At 48.9% G+C, this 18471-nt stretch overlaps 1 protein-coding gene, 1 long non-coding RNA gene and 1 pseudogene across 26 annotated transcripts in view; all 3 read left to right on the top strand.

The window, feature by feature from the left end:
* The first annotated feature begins 3271 nt into the window (after positions 1–3271).
* Positions 3272–5179, top strand: LOC123052468 (protein OCTOPUS-like; annotated as a pseudogene).
* LOC123055740 (inactive LRR receptor-like serine/threonine-protein kinase BIR2) lies at positions 5136–6724 on the top strand. The gene is made up of 3 exons (XM_044479624.1): positions 5136–5150; positions 5485–6498; positions 6590–6724. Exons 1-3 carry the CDS (start codon positions 5136–5138, stop codon positions 6722–6724), a joined length of 1164 nt encoding a protein of 387 aa, XP_044335559.1.
* An 8972-nt stretch (positions 6725–15696) lies between these two features.
* Positions 15697–18471, top strand: part of LOC123052469 (uncharacterized) — a 16811-nt gene continuing 14036 nt past the window's right edge. For 24 of the 25 annotated variants that reach the window (XR_006424729.1, XR_006424732.1, XR_006424735.1 and 21 more), the window contains exons 1-6: positions 15697–15927; positions 16067–16267; positions 16391–16495; positions 16612–16726; positions 16973–17129; positions 18299–18436. This is a non-coding gene — a long non-coding RNA (uncharacterized lncRNA). The remainder of the gene's footprint in view (positions 15928–16066; positions 16268–16390; positions 16496–16611; positions 16727–16972; positions 17130–18298; positions 18437–18471) is intronic. The other variant, XR_006424741.1, reaches the window with a different exon arrangement.

The following is an 18471-nucleotide window of genomic DNA, read 5'->3' on the forward strand; positions in this document are numbered from 1 at the left end:
ACCTCCGCGTTCAACACACGTACGGAGCAGCGAAGTCTCCTCCTTCTTGATCCAGCAAGGGGGGAGGAGAGGTTGATGGAGATCCAGCAGCACGACGGCGTGGTGGTGGAAGTAGCGGGATTCCAACAGGGCTTCGCCAAGCGCTGCGGGAGGAGGAAGATGTGTCACGGGAGGGAGAGGGAGGCGCCAGGGCTTAGATATTGTTGCCCTCCCTCCCCCCACTATATATAGGGCCAAGAGAGAGGGGGCGCATCCTTGGCCCTTCCTCCAAGGAAGGGTGCGGCCAGGGAGGAGTCCATCCTCCCCAAGGCACCTCGGAGGTGCCTTCCCCCTTTAGGACTCTCCCTTTCCCTTATCTCTTGGCGCATGGGCCTCTTGGGGCTGGTGCCCTTGGCCCATATAGGCCAAGGCGCACACCCCTACAGCCCATGTGGCCCCCCGGGGCTGGTGGACCCCCGGACCCCTTTCGGCACTCCCGGTACAATACCGATAATGCGCGAAACCTTTCCGGCAACCAAAATAAGACTTCCCATATATAAATCTTTACCTCCAGACCATTCCGGAACTCCTCGTGACGTCCGGGATCTCATCCGGGACTCTGAACAACTTTCGGGTTACCGCATACTAATATCTCTATAACCCTAGCGTCACCGAACCTTAAGTGTGTAGACCCTACGGGTTCGGGAGACATGCAGACATGACCGAGACGACTCTCCGGTCAATAACCAACAGCGGGATCTGGATACCCATGTTGGCTCCCACATGCTCCTCGATGATCTCATCGGATGAACCACGATGTCGAGGATTCAATCAATCCCGTATACAATTCCCTTTGTCTATCGGTATAGTACTTGCCCGAGATTCGATCGTCGGTATCCCGATGCCTTGTTCAATCTCGTTACCGGCAAGTCTCTTTACTCGTTCCATAACACATCATCCCGTGATCAACTCCTTGGTCACATTGTGCACATAATGATGATGTCCTACCGAGTGAGCCCAGAGATACCTCTCCGTTTACACGGAGTGACAAATCCCAGTCTCGATTCGTGCCAACCCAACAGACACTTTCGGAGATACCTGTAGTGCACCTTTATAGCCACCCAGTTACGTTGTGACGTTTGGTACACCCAAAGCATTCCTACGGTATCCGGGAGTTGCACAATCTCATGGTCTAAGGAAATGATACTTGACATTAGAAAAGCTCTTAGCAAACGAACTACACGATCTTGTGCTAGGCTTAGGATTGGGTCTTGTCCATCACATCATTCTCCTAATGATGTGATCCCGTTATCAACGACATCCAATGTCCATGGTCAGGAAACCGTAACCATCTATTGATCAACGAGCTAGTCAACTAGAGGCTTACTAGGGACATGGTGTTGTCTATGTATCCACACATGTATCTGAGTTTCCTATCAATACAATTCTAGCATGGATAATAAACGATTATCATGAACAAGGAAATATAATAATAATCAATTTATTATTGCCTCTAGGGCATATTTCCAACAGTTTACTGGCTACCACGCGGGTTTAATGAAGGCGTTTGAATGCGGCGAGGAGGCGTGTTCAGCCGGGCATGCAGAGTGTGGCGCCCTCGACTGGCGCGCCGCTTCAATGATGGAGGCAGTGAGAGGTCGCGTCCGCTCTGAGCCGTTTTTAATGTGCAGCGGCGCGCTTTATAGCGGCATGAATGCGGGTAGCCGGCGCCGGGCTGTAACGCGCGCGGGCGAGGTAGGAGGGGTTTTGGGTGGGCCAAGGTGGTAAGAAGCTGACGTTGTTTTCGGGATGTGGTTTATACTTGCCTCCATAGGGCATCTCTCAGGCACCGACTCTAACAACGACCGTGAAAATGATTTAACGCGGATCTGTATCGGTTCGCTGGATGGTTCGGATGCGTTTTCTCCCGTAAACCGAAGATAAAAGTGGGCCAAGGTGGTAAGAAGCATCCTGCGAACCGATACAGATCCGCGCTAAATCATTTTGGCGGTCGTTGTTAGAGTCGGTGACTGAGAGATGCCCTATGGAGGCAAGTATAAACCTTAGAGCATCTCTAGCAGACCCCGTATAAGTGGTCAAACCTGCATAATTTTTGTGTTTTACAGTTTTGGTCGAAAAAAGTGTCTAGAACAGAAACCGTAAAAGTGGTCCAACCCGTAAATTTTTTAAGGGCCACCGAAAATGCACACCCGAAACCCTTATATTTGGAGGTTGGAAGGCCGAACCTAAGGGGCCCCGTATACCGGTCAAACCTCGTCGGAGCAAACACGCCGTCGCGGAGTTTGCCGGAATCAGCCCTAAACTCGCCGGAATTCATCACCGCACACCGGAAAAGGCGCTAGACGCGGCAATCGATTGCCGCCAGTTCGAATTGGACGAGGTCGACATCACCGTGGCCGTCGGAATCCTCCCGGCGCGGCAGGCAAAGGTGCACGGCTCGGCCGGCGCGGCTGGCAATAGAGCAAGGCGCGGACGGCGGAGGCGACGGGGCGTGGCCGGCGAGGCGGGGCGCGGCCGACGGCCGACGGGGCACGGCTGGCGGGCGACGGGGCGCGGCCGATCTGGTTGGGCGCAGCCGGCTGGGGAAAGGGGCGGCAGCGGCCGGACTTGAAGAAGGAGCTCTTTATCCCAGTTTTACAATTTATTTTACAGTATCTGTTCGGTCGTAGCTAAAATGAACCTTTAAAATGCATTTTTTCTGATCCTCATTTCAGTTTTCGATTTTAAGGGGTTCTAGAAGATGCTCTTACCTCGGTCCACCGTCGGCCGTCTCTCGGATCGAGTCACCAGCTTCTCCGTCGCGGCCAGATCCAGTCGATGGGCGGCCACCAGAACAGTCGACACTGGCGCGGCTGCATCTGGAGCCGCCACACGCCACAAGTAGTGCTGCCACGGATTGTTGGTCTTGCTAGTCTAACCACAGAGCCGGTCCTAGCTCGGACACTTTCTGTCACTCCGTGCCCACGACGAGCTGCTGCTGCTGCTGGCTAAAGCCACTAGCTGCACATCTTTTTAAATCCACTCGATGCAGCGGAATCGATCACGACAAAATTTCTCCTCTCATATTTTTAAATGAGGTAATAGCACCCAGGTAGAATGTGATGATTCAGTCCTAAACTTATAAAACTTGACTCCACCATACCCCAACTTGCACCTCATGTGATGATTTAATCCCAGACCAATCACAGCTCGACAATTGGCAGCCAGGTGGCTGGACCGGTCAGGGCACGCACTTTTGCAGAAACCCCCTGCCGTTTTCTTTAATCAACCCGCACACAGCGTCCGAACCAACCGACCAGGATCGGCACGAACGGCGGCTCGTACGCGTGGCCAGCATGGCGCGCGGCGCGATGAATGAAGCGGTAGCGCTGGTCGTGGCGCGTGCGCGGGCGCAGCACACTCTGGGAGCTCTTCCACCAGGACGACCGCGAGCGCGTCCGCGACGGCACGGCCTTCGGCGTGTTCCCCGTCTCGTCCTCCGCCGCGGCGCTCCCCACCGAATTCCACCAACTGCCGCCGGCTCGACCGTGCGTCCCAGAGATCTTCTTGGAGGACGAGATCGTTATGGCCGAGAGCTCTGACGAGATAACTCCGGTGGTGGAGCGCGTCTTGGTTGTCGACACCTCGGGAGAGATGGAAACCGAAGCTTATGGGTCCGGGGAGGTCAAGGCCATGAAGGATCACATAGATCTCGAATCTTCGCAGCCCAAGAAGCCGCCGCCCATGGACCTGAAGGAGATCGCCGGGAGCTTCCGGCTCGCTGCCTCGATCTTCAGCAAGAAGTGGCACAAGTGGAGGCGCAAGCAGAAGCTCAAGAAGGAGGAGGCGACCGGCAGCAAGGCAGCGGCAGCGGCCGCGGCAATGCCGCCGTCGGAGAAGCCATCCAAGCCCTCCTTCCTTCGGCGGAGCCGCCTTCGTGGGGAGGCAGGCTCGGAGTTCGCCAGAGACCGTCGTTCGTGCGACACGGACCCAAGATGCTGGCCGCATGTCTGTCGACGATGTAGGTCTATCCTGGGACGGGCCCCGCGCGTCCTGGGACGGCTACCTCTTCGGCGCCGGCGCCGGCATTGGCCTTGGCCGAGCTCCTCCGCCACTGTCACGGCTCCCGCCCATCCTCTCCGCGCTCGAGGACTCACCTGCCGGCGTGGTGGAACGCTCCGACGGCCAAATTCCTGTGGAAGATGACTCGCAGCCTGAGCCCGACGGCGACGCCAACACCCCCCGAGGCTCGGCGCAGACGCGAGACTACTACATGGACACGTCGAGCCGGAGGCGCCGGAGCCTGGAGCGGTCAGGCTCCGTGCTGACAAGGTCATTCGAAGTGCCCAACCCAAAGCCAGCCCCTGCAGTGGCCGCCATCACCAATGCCACGGTGCCCCCACTGACCGGCAGCTCAGAGTTCTACCACTTCCACCATGCCGAAGACCTGCTCGACCAACGGTTCAGCTCCAACTCTCTCGTCGAAGACTTCCCGGTGACCCTGGACGCCGCGTTCCCGGGCCCCGCCAAGAAGCCACGGCGTCTAGGCAAGGCGTGGAGCCTCTGGGGCTTCATACACCGCCGGGCCACGAGCCGCCGGGGCAGCCCGTCCGACGCCGCGGACCGCGCGTTCTCGGAGCCGTGGCCGGAGTTGCGCGTCCGCGGGTACAGCAACGTCGGGATGCAGAGATGCAACAGCAACGCCAACGCGCGCAGCTCGTTCAGCAGCAACAGCGCCGGCCTGGGCAGCTCGCGGCGCTGCTTCGTCGACGGCCACGGCAGCGTCAAGCGGCGTCAGGAAGACCAGTGCGTGCTGGAGCGGAACCGCAGCGCTCGGTCCTCGCCGGGGCACCACGCCAACAACGGCATGCTGCGGTTCTACCTGACCCCGCTGCGGAGCGCCAGCGGCCGGCTCGGCGCCACCGGGCTGCCGGCCAATGGCGGCCGGCATCTGCGGTCGCAGCCGTTCGCGAGGAGCATGCTCCGGCTGTACTGAGGCGTGGCATCTCGTTTCACCTGACCAGTAGCTCGGCACTCCGGTCGAGTTGTTTCTTTGCAGCAACAGTAGTGATGAAGGCTTAGTAGTATGATTAAGGTCTGATTAAGGGTAATGGTATAGTCATAAATCCTTTTATTACATGCTTGTGTAGGTTTGGATGGAACGGAACGAGGTTTATCTCATGTGATCACTTGTTTGTCTCGTGCTGTTCTTCTGCCATTGCTTCTGTTCGTCGTCGGTAACTGGTGGAATTCGGTGGGGAGCGCGGCGGAGGACAAGACGGGGAACGTGCCGCAGGCCGTGCCGTCGCGGACGCGCTCGCGATCGTCCTGGTGGGAGTAAATTGCACAGAAGTACCATAATTGGGGCATTGGAAGCAGATTGGTACCAAGTTTGGTAATTTTTACATGTCAGTACCAAGTCTGGGGCTAGACGTTACAAAAAGGTCTAAATCGTGTATAAACGCGTATTGACAGTGTATCTGATCGGCAGGGCCCGCCTGTCAGCTGCTGACGTGGCATTTTTTTTGCAGAAACCCCCCGCACCTCCTTCTGCTAGCCCTGGCCCTAGCCCTCACCCTCCCGCCCGCTGCGCCGCAGCCGGCGCCGGGGTCGGCGGCGGAGCCGCAGGAGGACGACGCGCGGTGCCTCAAGGGCGTCAAGGCCGGCCTCAGGGACCCCGAGGGCCGCCTCACCTCCTGGACCAGCAACACCTCGGCGGGCGCCGTCTGCGACTTCTCCGGCATCTCCTGCTTGAACCCGCAGGAGTCGCGCATCCTCGCCGTCTCCCTCTCCGGCTTCGGCCTCCAGGGTAAAATCCCCCCCGCGCTCCAGTACTGCCGCTCCGCCAACACGCTCGACCTCTCCTCCAACGCGCTCGAGGGCCAGATACCCCCCGCGCTCTGCGACTGGATCCCCTTCGTCGTCAACCTCGACCTCTCCGGCAACCGCCTCACCGGCCCGCTCCCCTCCGAGCTCGCCAACTGCCGCTTCCTCAACTCGCTCAAGCTCAGCGACAACGCCTTCTCCGGCCAGATCCCCGCCTCCCTCGCGCGCCTCGACCGCCTCAAGGCGCTCGACCTCTCCGGGAACCGCCTCGAGGGCCAGATCCCGTCCCAGCTCGGCTCTGCCTTCTCCAAGGACTCCTTCTCCGGGAACTCGGGCCTCTGCGGCCACCCCGTGTCCTCGCGCTGCGGCAGCGGCCTTGGGGGCACCGGCCTCGGCATCGTTATTGCTGCCGGGGTCTTCGGCGCCGCCGCTTCGCTGCTCCTCGCCTTCTTCTTCTGGCGATGCACCGGGAAGGGCAAGGCTGGCCGCCGCCGCCAGGGCCGCGGAGGAAGCGAGTCGGAGGTCACTGCGACTTATCCAGATCGGGCGCCGCCGCGCGTGAGGACGAAGGAGGTGCGGGGGGTTTCTGCAAAAAAAATGCCACGTCAGCAGCTGACAGGCGGGCCCTGCCGGTCAGATACACCGTCAATACGCGATTTAGACCTTTTTGTAACGTCTAGCCCCAGACTTGGTACTGACATGTAAAAATTACCAAACTTGGTACCAATCTGCTTCCAATGCCTCAATTGTGGTACTTCTGTGCAATTTACTCTCCTGGTGGAAGAGCGCCCAGAGCATGCTGCGCCCGCGAACGTCGCACGACCAGCGCTGCCGCTTCATTCATCGCGCCGCGCGCCATGCTGGCCACGCGCACGGGCCGCCGTTCGTGCCGATCCTGGTCGGTTGGTTCAGACGCTAAGTGCGGGTTGATTAAAGAAAACAGCAGGGGGGTTTCTGCAAAACTGCGCGCGCTGACCGGTCCAGCCAATTGGCGAGCTCTGATTGGCCTGGGACTAAATCATCACATGGGGTGTGGTTTGGTCAAGTTTTGCAACTTTGAGACTAAATCATCATATTGGTGCAAGTTAGGGTACCTGGGTTGCTATTACCTCTTTTTAAATCCTCTCGATGCAGCGGAATCGATCAGGACAAGATTTCTCCTCTCGATATATATGCTGCTTGTGGTGGATGGATCTTAAACAGTTTGTCTTTGGAACAAAATATAAATATGTAGGAAACAGCTACTTCTGAAACAGGAAAGAATTGCAAGCATAAGGAAGACAAATATGTTCAAGGGAATACAGTTAATCTGACTGAAATTTCAGCCTCAACGAAAATATTCATGGATGCAGCTTGGAATAAACAGGAACAATCAAGTGTGAATGGAACAGGGAAAACAGGTATAGGGATATCCATAGAAGGACAAGAAGGACGAACAAAATGGCAGATCAAGATTTCCGCAACAGCAATGCAAGCTCAATCAGCGATACATGCCGAAGCTTTGGCGATCAAGTTAGCAGCCATCATCATAAACATGACAGGAATACATGAGGCTGCCATTCTAACGGATAATTTAACTTTAGCAAAAGCAGCAGCGGCAAGGGAACCAACCAGGCATTCTGGACACTGGATGATTAGAGGTATATTAGCAGATTTCTGTGCCCTCACAAGCTCAAGCCATGTCCAGGTATTCCATGTAAGAAGGAACCACAACTCGGTAGCTCATGATGCAGCAAAGCTAGCTTATTCGCAGGAATTTAATCCAAATCAACACTGTGTAACTACTTGTACTATTGCTGAACATCAACGCTGGCATCATTCCCTGAAGCAGGTTATCCAAGATGTATCACAAAAGGGATATGCCATTAATCATGTAAGCTGTTGTTATAATGAATGAATTGGCGCGCTATGCGCCTTTCACTTGTTCAAAAAAAAAAACTCAGCAAGCTCGCTCATGTGACCCCATTTTATTTTATTTTGGAAACGTAAAGCTTGTGAGGCGTGCCGATCAGGTATCGTCGTGAAGCAAGCATAGGATGCTCCTCCCCACCACATGCGTGCTGTGATGATGCGTGCCCCAGAGCCAGATCTCGGTACCGGGTCCGTGGTTTTATTCGCGACGCCGGGTCCATGCTGTCTCCTCCCCCAACAATTTCTCTCAAGTACCCACCACAGGGCGTACTGTAGCATGCAGAAGCCACAAGGTGCAGCCCTAGCAAGGATGCAGAAGCCACAAGGTGCAGCCCTAGCAAACATGCAGGTTAACCGCTGAGGTCTCCCCCGCAAAAAAAACGCTGAGACTGTTATTAGGACGTGGCTCGCTAGCGCTCGTGCGCTCGTACGCGGGAGCGGGCACGGGCGCTCTCCCATATAAGGAAGGACCACCCCGCGCGCCTGCGAGGACAACTAAAAAAGGAAGCCGAATACGCACGCATAACTAATCCCACCTGCATTTATTAGGGGATCAAAAATTTTAAAAACCTGTAACTTTTGATTAGAATGTCAAAATTCAAATCCGTTTTCATCGTTGGGTTTCTCGCGACGAGTTCTTCAAAACTAGATCCCATATAAGTAGGTTTCGACGAACTTTTTTTTCCAAGCAACTTTGTGTGCTACAGAGGCAACTTTAGTGCTATAGAAAAGCGACTCATTTTTCCCTAGTATGACTACCTATCAACGGAGGATCCTTGTAAGTTGGTTACCATGACTACCAATTGTCTAGCTTCACCTCTAAATCGCCTACCATAAGGACAACTCCGACGTGGATCACCAATACGCCCCAAATATCAGAATCGGCTTCTGTAGACACTTTTAACCATCCAATGAGTCCAACTACTATCAGACATGTAAAAAAGATCTGATGCCCCATATAAGTTCCTTGCAGTAAAAAATAGTATGCATCCCCTGTGCAAAAGTAAAAAACATGCAGCAGCTTTGCTATGATTTCAGGCAACTCTTGTAAAATTTGAAACAACTAGTGTCATGCATTAAAAGAGGGGTTGCTGCCACATAAGCTCCTTGCAGTAATATCAGACAACCCTTGTGCAAAAAAAGAACCACAAAAACAACAAGTAGAGACAACATATATAAGTGGCACTAATGCATATATACGTGCATTATATATACAAGTAAAATAATGCGGTCGCATAATAGCACAGCGTACTAGCCATGTGTTTCTTTTCCCAACTGCTTTTAAGCAACTATCATGTGTGATATAAACAACTTTGTCCATGCAAAAAATGTAAGAAGCTTGTTCAATGCAAGTACAATCAAACTTTTTCCACACAAAATTAGGAACTGATTTTGTTCTACAAAAAAATATGCAGAAAATTTGAAGAAAATGCTTATGTCCTACTAATTAAAAAAAGCAACTTTCTCTCAGTTTCACGGGTGCCTGTGATCCCGATGATTTGAGTTAGTAGGCAACCATGTGGAGTTTTCTGAACAACTTCACTGTTTTCTTTGGGTAACTAGACACACACCCATAGTCGTGTGCCTCATATCTCCAGCTATGACACCTCATATCTCCAACTATGACACATGAGAAAAAAGGGTTCTTCATACACAAGTTCTTTTTGGGAGGGCTTCATAGGAAAACTTAATCATGTAAGAACACTATATCTCGTTGACCAGCTCCACCCCTCCCCTCTACGATCATTCTCACACCAAAGGGATACCACCCCGAGGAGAAGAAATTCTTGGTGAATGTCTGTGACACAAACGTAATTGAAAGGTATTTAAAACCTTTAAATATTGGCCAAAATATGGTCTTGGTGATGTTTCTGATCATGAGGATTGGGCAACTGGATACATGATTTTAGGCAACTGTATGTTTGATTGTGGGCAACTATGTTATCTTTCATGTACTGAAAAACAAGAAAGTGCCCTAGCAAAAACAAGCAATTGTCCTAGAAAAACCAAGCAACTCCCCTAGCATCTACTTTAGGCGGAGGAAAAATGTATTAGCAATTTGAAAGCCTTTTATGGACAAATATTTGATCTACCCCCCTCCCCTCTCATCCCCCTTCTCGTATGTTGTAGCAGAAGATCAAAGCAACTCAACTACAAAGAAACACAAAAAAGTGGTAAACTGATCTACCAGCAACAAGCAGATGTCCGTAGCACTACTACTTAGATTGTCTATTTTACGCAGAAAAAACATATGAGCAAGTTGAATAACCTTCGTGGACAACTATCCTACCCCGCCCCTTCCCCCATGTAACTTCTCATCTGTTCTAGCAAAAATCCAAACAACTCAACTACAAAAGGACACAAAATGCAAAATTGTACTAGCAAAAAAAACCAAAGCAATCGCCCTAGAAAAAAGAAGCCATTTTCCTACCAAAACCAAGCAACTCCCCTAGCATCTACTTTAGGCAGAGGAAAAAATGTATGAGCAACATGAATAGCTTTTTATGGACAAATATCACATCTACTCCCCCCTCCCTCTCATCCACCTTCTCGTATGTTGTAGCAGAAGATCAAAGCAACTCAATTGCAAAGAAACACAAAAGGTGGGAAACTGTTCTAGCAGAAACAAGCAGATGTCTGTAGCATTACTACTTAGATTGTCTATTTTAGGCAAAAAAACATATGAGCAAGTTGAATAACCTTCGTGGACAACTATTCTACCCCGCCCCTCCCTCATGTAACTTCTCATCTGTTCTAGCAAAAAATCCAAACAACTCAACTACAAAAGGACACAAAATGCAAAATTGTTCTAGCAAAAAAAACAAAGCAACCGCCCTAGAAAAAACAAGCAATTGTCCTAGCAAAACCAAGCAACTCCCCTAGCATCTACTTTAGGCAGAGGAAAAATGTATGAGCAACTGGAATAGCCTTTTATGGACAAATATTCGATCTACCCCCCCCTCTCATCCACCTTCTCGTATGTTCTAGCAGAAGATCAAAGGAACTCAATTACAAAGAAACACAAAAAGTTGGAAACGATTGTAGCAGAAACAAGCAGATGTCCATAGCATTACTACTTAGATTGTCTATTTTAGGCAGAAAAAACATATGAGCAAGTTGAATAACCTTTGTGGACAATTATCTTACCCCCTACCCCATGTAACTTCTCATTTGTTCTAGCAAAAATCTAAACAACTCAACTACAAAAGGACACAAAATGCAAAACTGTTCTAGCAAAAAAAACAAGCAAATGCCCTAGCAAAAATAAGCCATTTTCCTAGCAAAACCAAGCAACTCCCCTAGCATCTACTTTAGGCAGAGGAAAAATGTATGAGCAACTTGAATAGCTTTTTATGGACAAATATTCGATCTACCCCCCTCCCTCTCGTTCACCTTCTCGTATGTTGTAGCAGAAGATCAAAGAAACGCAAAAAGTGGGAAACTTTTATAGCAGAAACAAGCAGATCTCCCTAGCATTACTACTTAGATTGTCTATTTTAGGCAGAACAAAACATATGAGCAAGTTGAATAACCTCTGTGGACAACTATCTTAATACCCTGCCGCTCCCCCATGTAACTTCTCATCTGTTCTGGCAAAAATCCAAACAACTCAACTACAAAAGAACACAAAATGCAAAACCGTTCTAGCAAAAAAATCCAAGCAACTCTCGTAGCAAAACCAAGCAACTGCATTACAAAAAAAATGCAAAAAATTGTCCAGAACGAATCCGAGCAAATGCCCCATGCAACAAATCTAAGAAATTGCGTTACACACACAAAATGCAACTCTTATAACGAAATGCAAGCAACTACTCTGACCCCCACAATGAAAAGTCGTGTTGTGAATCCAACGCTACCCACCTCCTGTGGAAAATCCAAGCAGAATGTATGATAGACTTACACTTGTACATGTTGATTTGTTCTGCCCACCAAGTTCCCTGCAACATGAGCCTTATAAACAAACGATAATACATGCTATTTTCTATACAATTATATCTAGAAAATAACTTATTTGGAAACTTAGAAAGTTTGTTACAAAACAAACTATGTGATGACCCACGTAGTTGCATTCATTTGATGCATGCTTTGACCGGTTCTTTTGTTTAGGATCACAAATATGTGATCAGTGTCATTTCAACATACAAAGCTGATTGCATGAAGAACCTCGTGTGTATGCAACATACAGGAGGGAGATCAACAAAACAAAAGAAATGGTGGACAATTATAGATGGTTATCAATTGGATCCGATCTGCGCACGTACGAAACATTCATCCTCCAAGTGCCATCTGATTCGTGAGCAACTCTAACCCCAGCGAAAAGCAACTGCTTGGCCTGCCTCCACTCATTAATCTCTCCTGCCTCGTCAACTATGACTTTTTTGAGCAACTCTTACATCCGTATTGAGATACTACTAGTCTGGTGAATACAACTTCTGTAGAGTTTACCTCTTCAGCAGCAAGCCAGCCGTGTTCATCTACTAGAAGAACGCAGTAGGCCCAGAGCTTCAGGTGCGTCCTAGTGGACACGCACATGGACTCGTTTGCCCCGACCAGTAACTCGGCGTCGCAAATGTCGCTCCATCCATTGAGCTCCGTCCAGGACCCTCAACTTGAAGGACCACGCCTGCCGATGGTGCCACCCTTCCGTTGTCTCCATGGAATCCTTGAGCGGCAACATCAGCGCCCGCCTAGTGGAGAGAGGTAGAACGGGTTGGCGACCGGCGTCGGAGGGGACCGGGGGAGCACGCCCTGCTGGGCGCGGTGCGGATCCCCATTAGTAGGCAGGAGGAAGGGGCGTGGGGCTGCGGCCGCATCTCAGGAAGGAGGCGCGGGGCGGCGGCCACATCGAGAGGAGGCGCGTGGCGGCTGGTGGTGGGACGACGAGTAGGAGGTGGGATGAGTGGATAGAGTGCGGGAGTTGGACGACACGTATGATTTTTTGTCGGTAGCGCGTGCGCTCGCGGCGACTAAATCGTGCAGCTGGATAGCATGATTCTTGAAATGTATCTTGACGCATCTCTATGCCACGAACTTGAAAGGCATCTAAAACCTTTACATATTGGCCAGATTATGGTCTTCATAATGTTTTTGTTCATGAGGATTGGGCAACAGGATGCATGGTTTTAGCAACTGTATAGTTAATTGTGGGCAACTGCAAACATGGTTTTAGACAACTGTACGGTTGATTGTGGGCGACTGGATACATGGTTTTAGGCAATAATATGGTTGATTGTAGGCAACTATGTCACCTAAAAAAGGGATAAAATAACATGCACATGTTCATTGTTCGAGGGGTCACAAATAAACTTGCTCCCCTAAAAACACTTCATGGTTTTAGTATACTTTTACATAAGCGTAAGACAACTAAACAGATGCTAGTTGTCTAAACTCCATGACAATCCTGGTGTAGAAAAATGTAAGCAGGTTAGACGGAAAAGGAATCATAGATTGAAAAGGTCCCAACGCGTCAGGTGCTCATGGCCAGCTGAATCATAGGTTGAAAAGGTCCCAACACGTCAGGTGCTCAAGGCCAGCTTCTATCTCTAGCAATAATGTAAGCAGTAATCTACAAGCACACTTACGGATCAAGCACACATCAATCACGCACAACACGTATGGATCAACCCACACATGTGCACATCAAGCACGCGGCTCCGGTTGATGCTGATGGCTGTGGGGTTCGTCAACGACTGCACTGCCGGAGAGATGGTGGATGGCGGCGAGCAGACCCAGAAGTGCGTCTTGAGATGCAGAGCTTCTACACCCACCCAAACTGCACCCCGCAGGCCACGGATGCAACACGGAGAGACGCCTTGCGAGGGGTTGGCGGGGAATTCGAGGACGTGCTCGTTAGCCGCGACGGCGAGCCAGGGGTGGTCCGTCGTAGATCTGGGAGCGCCGCCGCCTCACCTGCTCGATCTGGAATCCCCAGAGGGGATGGAGAGAAGGTGAGGGGAGGGGGAGATGCTATGGGCGGCGGCTGAGTAGGGAGACGGGGGTGGTGGCTGAGCAGGGAGACGGTGGCGGTGGCGGCGCATCGGGAGATGGGCATGCGACGCATCTAGAGAAGAAGAGCAAGAGAGGAAAGAGGCGGCCGCATCGGGAGAGTAAAGGAGAGGAAGTGGGTGATGGTTTCAGACCGTACGGAACCTGACGCCCCCGGTTTGGAGCCGACGGCTCCATCGCACGGCTCTCGCGCGTGCGCTCGCGAAGTCCATTGGGCGCAGCGGCACGATTGAGTTTTAGGCTGTTATTATGGGGTTTTCACCAAGTTGCGATGAGGTTTGTGGGAGACAAGTGGGGTCGCTTTATACGGCATGATTAGAGCAAGTACAATAGTGGGCTATAAGCCCGCTTACATGGTACTTTTGTCTATGTGGACGAGAGAGACAAAAAAAAGTGAATGAGTGGGCTCTCATGCAAGAGCCAGGCTCTACGCGTGCTCCTAGACAAAATCATTTAATGAGAGAAAAGAGATAGAGAGAAAGTAAAAAAAACTGTGAGCTTATAGCCAACTTTATAGCCCATTCTATCGTATGACCAATTAATAATGCTAATTTTTGATGATATGGCATTTCCATATAGCCAGCAGCTGGCTACACTATTAACCATGCTCTTAAGTCAATCTCTTGACCCGATGTAACGAGCTAGACTCGCCCCGGTTCAAAATTTGCTGGGATGAAGTTTTATTACTCCCTCTGTTTTCATTTAGTTTGCGTATTAGCCACTTAGCTGCATGCGCTAGTTCATATGAAAACGTCCACCTGGGCTTTGTTCTTTTTTATTTTTGTGTGTGAGAGCTTTTTTTTTCTTTCTTTTGCTAAAGTGTGGACGAAAACTTAGGCCTCCTTTGGTTTGGAGGGATTTCATAGAAATTTTAGAGGATAGGATTCTTATAGGATTTTTTCCTTTAGAGCCATTTGGTTCATAGGAATGGATTCCTATTCCTACATAGGGTTGGTTCCTATCCTCCACATTTCATAGGAAAATAAAAATGAGCCTAGACTCAATGGAAAAATTCCTTTGATGTCAACCAAATGACATCTTGTTTCATATTTCTACTTATAGAATTTGAGATACATGTCATCTCATTTTTTACAAAATTCCTATTCCTACGATAACCCTATCCTATGAACCAAAAGAGGCCTTAGAAGGTGGTTAAGTTGATACTCCATGCAGCGCGATATGGAGTATACGCGATATGGAGTATTTACTAGGGTAGATTACTACTCCCTATGTAACTTAATAATATAAAAAGTTATAGAGATAGTATTTATTTCCTCTACATATAGCGGCCGACTGGTTTGGAATTCATTTTTTAAAATAAATACTAGTAAGACTCATCCATATCGATCAAGCCAAATAGTATAGTCACCCCATCTATAGAAAAAATATAGTCACCCTGGAAAGTACATCGATATCCCTGAAGGACTGCACCAGAGATGCCTAAACTATTTCGGACGATATTGGACAAGTTTTATCTTAAAAAAATATTGAACAAGTTTCTTTTCAATTGACTCGAAGGAGAGCGGAGGACCAAATTGCAAAGGAAGGAAAGCCGCCACTTACCCCGCGTCTTCCTCTTGAGTGCTCATGCTTAATTTAGGGTGCATGCTTTGTCTTTGGCGGTATATAGTATAATGATGTGTTGGATGAATTAGCTGTTCGGCTAGCTGGTGTATTTTTTATATATACGTATGTATGTATAAAACGTGCATTATGTATTTATATAGTATTACAAAAAAGAAATATATTATTATTAAAAAAAAGAGTTTGTACCACCGGTGCAACCTAACAACAAACTTCCATCTTCCGAGTCGCAACGACGCGTCATCCTAACAAACTTTATCAAAACACGCAATGTAGAATGTAGCCGCTCCCACTTACCGCGCGGGTCCACGCGTTGCCTGGTCCACTATCAGCCGAAGCCATCCACGAAGGCCAAACCAACCACCTGACGCCCACCGAAAACCCTTATTTTTTGGACAGGACGCCCACCGAAAACTTAGCGTGGACAAGTCGTTCATTTGCAACTAGCCCTCCCCCCCAAAAAAAAGTCGTGCATTTGCAACTGCTCCTCATCCTCTCTCCCTCGACGGACCCTCATCCTCACCGCCATGGCTCCGCCTCCGCCTCCGGCTACGGACGAACGAACCGTGTCTGCCGGAGACACGCACGAAGCCGGCACATGTGTGGTGGTGCTCGCCGTCGGTACCTACCTGCTTCTCTGTGTTGTCCCTGTCTACATCTATCTTCTACAGGGGGGCCTGACTGGCCGGTGGACGCCATTAATACACCATTGATGCCGTCCGTCCCAGCGTGAATAATTTCTCTTCTCTTGCCTACGCAGGTCCGTCTCTTGGTGCGACCAAGTGCTTGCATGTTTACATGAGTAGGTATGATATGGATCGAGCCGAGGATTCACCACACAACCTTCGGTTTCCCAGTTTCTCTGCTCTGGTTTGCCGATGGATGGAGACGAGCTTCTTTCTTCTGGCCGGTAGATCTGGTTATGATCCACAAATTCGGTTTTTGATCTGCTACCGTACGTGTATGTATCATCCTCTCCCTCTTTCTCCTCGACTTTTTAGCGAAACAAGATGAATTGAACACATCTTTGTGGTTTCTCTCTCTGATGCGGTTGTGGATTTCTTTCTTTATTTCTTTCTTTTAGATAATATGTCTTCCCTCCATCTCGTGCATGGAAGTATGTTTGTGTTGGAGACGGCCGGTGATGGACACGGATCTCATCACACGATTCACAGTCTAGGCTTTCGAGGTGAGCCAACTGTGGCTTTTTATGTTTTCTCTGCTCCTTTTCCCATGGAAACGACTTCTACTCATCTTGTGATTTCCATCTATTGATACATATATGTTCCTTCTTGTTTTCGCCAGATGCAAGCAATTTTTTATTCGACAAAGGGTTAGGCGAATACCACGACCCCCTAAGTTTCCGATCCTTTTCACTCGAAACTCTCTCGCCGGCCGGCATCAACAGGCGCAATACAAGGTCTCCGCAGCCGCATAGGAAGCATAGGGAGCGTGTATATATCAGTTTGTAATTTTGGAAACGTATAATTATGATTTTACTGTATCGTCGTGAACCTTGCTGTATAGAAAGATAATATGTCTTAAAAAAATGGAGTAATATCTTTGCTGTTTTGCACTAATTAATGATCTCATAGTACTATAGCTAGTTTGTAGTCGAGGTTTTGGTCTGACACTATATTCTACTCCTATGTCTTTGTTTTTCTAGGTCGATCTACCAGTTGGAGCTAATTAATGGTGTTGCCCTGCCCCCGCCTGTTACGGGGCAGAGCTTTCGGCCGTCGGCCAAGGTTTCTGTCCAACAGTTGGTGTCCAACACCGGCGGAGAGAAAACGACCTTGGACAAGAACTAAAAAGCTATCAAGGTGCCGTTTCCTTCCTGTTTTACATTTCATCTTTTATATACTCTTTCTTCCGATTTCTTTCTACACATGTGCGTATATTTTACTCAAAAAGAGAGGGGAATTACACAAAAGCCTACTAGTGAGTGATATATCCCTTCAAAGCTGAATTGTTGAACCGGTGGGTCTAGAATCAAAGAGACCCTAAACTTTGATGTGTTGAGGTAGCTGCTGCATGTGATGGATATTGTTTGGGCAGCAGGTTTAGTTGACGGCCAGCCAAGAACAGTGAAGTGTCATTGGCGCGCATGTCTATCACGATACGGTGGACATCAGAAACACAATGTCTAGGCATAATATATTTTTTGTTTCAAGGGAGAAATGTACTGTGATTATCTTAGTTTTTTATGAGAAAACTATAAATCAAACTTGTTACCCTTGGCTTACATGAAACAAAGTAACCATGTTCTATAGATAGATAGGATGACCAATAGGAGGAAAAACAAGTGAGTGTGGGTGGTTGATTGGAGTTGAAGTGATGGCCAGCTTGATGATAACCAACCACATCTTAAGGCTAACCTGCGGCCAAAAAGGAACTTGTGCCGTCGGGCTTATATCTCCTCATCATATATTAAATAACGCACTAAATACAATGTTCCAATGTTTAGAGATGTGCACTAGTGATAAATGGCTGTACTGTACGGTGATCCTAGTTGTAAAGATAATGTCCATTTTTCGCAAAATAAATAAATAACATCAATGTGCATATCCCTCGCAAAAAAAAAATCAATGTGCATATGCTGCAGCATGCAAAAACAATTTTTTCAATGTTAAAATAACACATTTTTTCTAGAGATGTACTTGTTTGTGTCCCATGGTTGTCTGCAAAATTTTATGGAAAACACAAATATTGTGACCTGTGTTAAAAAAACGAGTTGGCTGCCAAATTTGTTGCTTGTTTAAGCATTAAACTTTGTCTTTTTTATTGGGAAAACATACATTGCACGAGTATTGACCATGGTAGCAAAAAAACAAGTACACGAGATTTCAGTTTTTTTAATTTTATTTTCTATTTATTCGAATTTAACTGCCAAAACTCCATGCCCAGATAATATGGAGTACATTCATTTTACTTTCTGATAGAGGATTTTTTGTGACTATATCTGTATCTCTTATTCTCTTTGCTTGTTCAGATCCTAATGGTGTGGCGACGCGTGACACCCTGCCGGTTAGGGTACAAGATCTTTCTTCACATGGCCACCAGCCAACATAGCAGTTGGTGTCGACCACTAGCGGAGGAAAAAAGCAACTCAAGCCATCGATGTTTTCGTGTACGTTGTATACTTCCTATTTCCATTTTCTGATT

This window comes from Triticum aestivum, chromosome 2D (assembly GCF_018294505.1).
Source record: "Triticum aestivum cultivar Chinese Spring chromosome 2D, IWGSC CS RefSeq v2.1, whole genome shotgun sequence".
NCBI lineage: Eukaryota > Viridiplantae > Streptophyta > Magnoliopsida > Poales > Poaceae > Triticum > Triticum aestivum.

Coding starts and splice junctions, on each gene's coding strand:
- LOC123055740 (XM_044479624.1), top strand. Junction 6,499..6,589: donor CGTCTAGCCCCAGACTTGGT/ACTGACATGTAA, acceptor TCCTGGTGGAAG/AGCGCCCAGAGCATGCTGCG.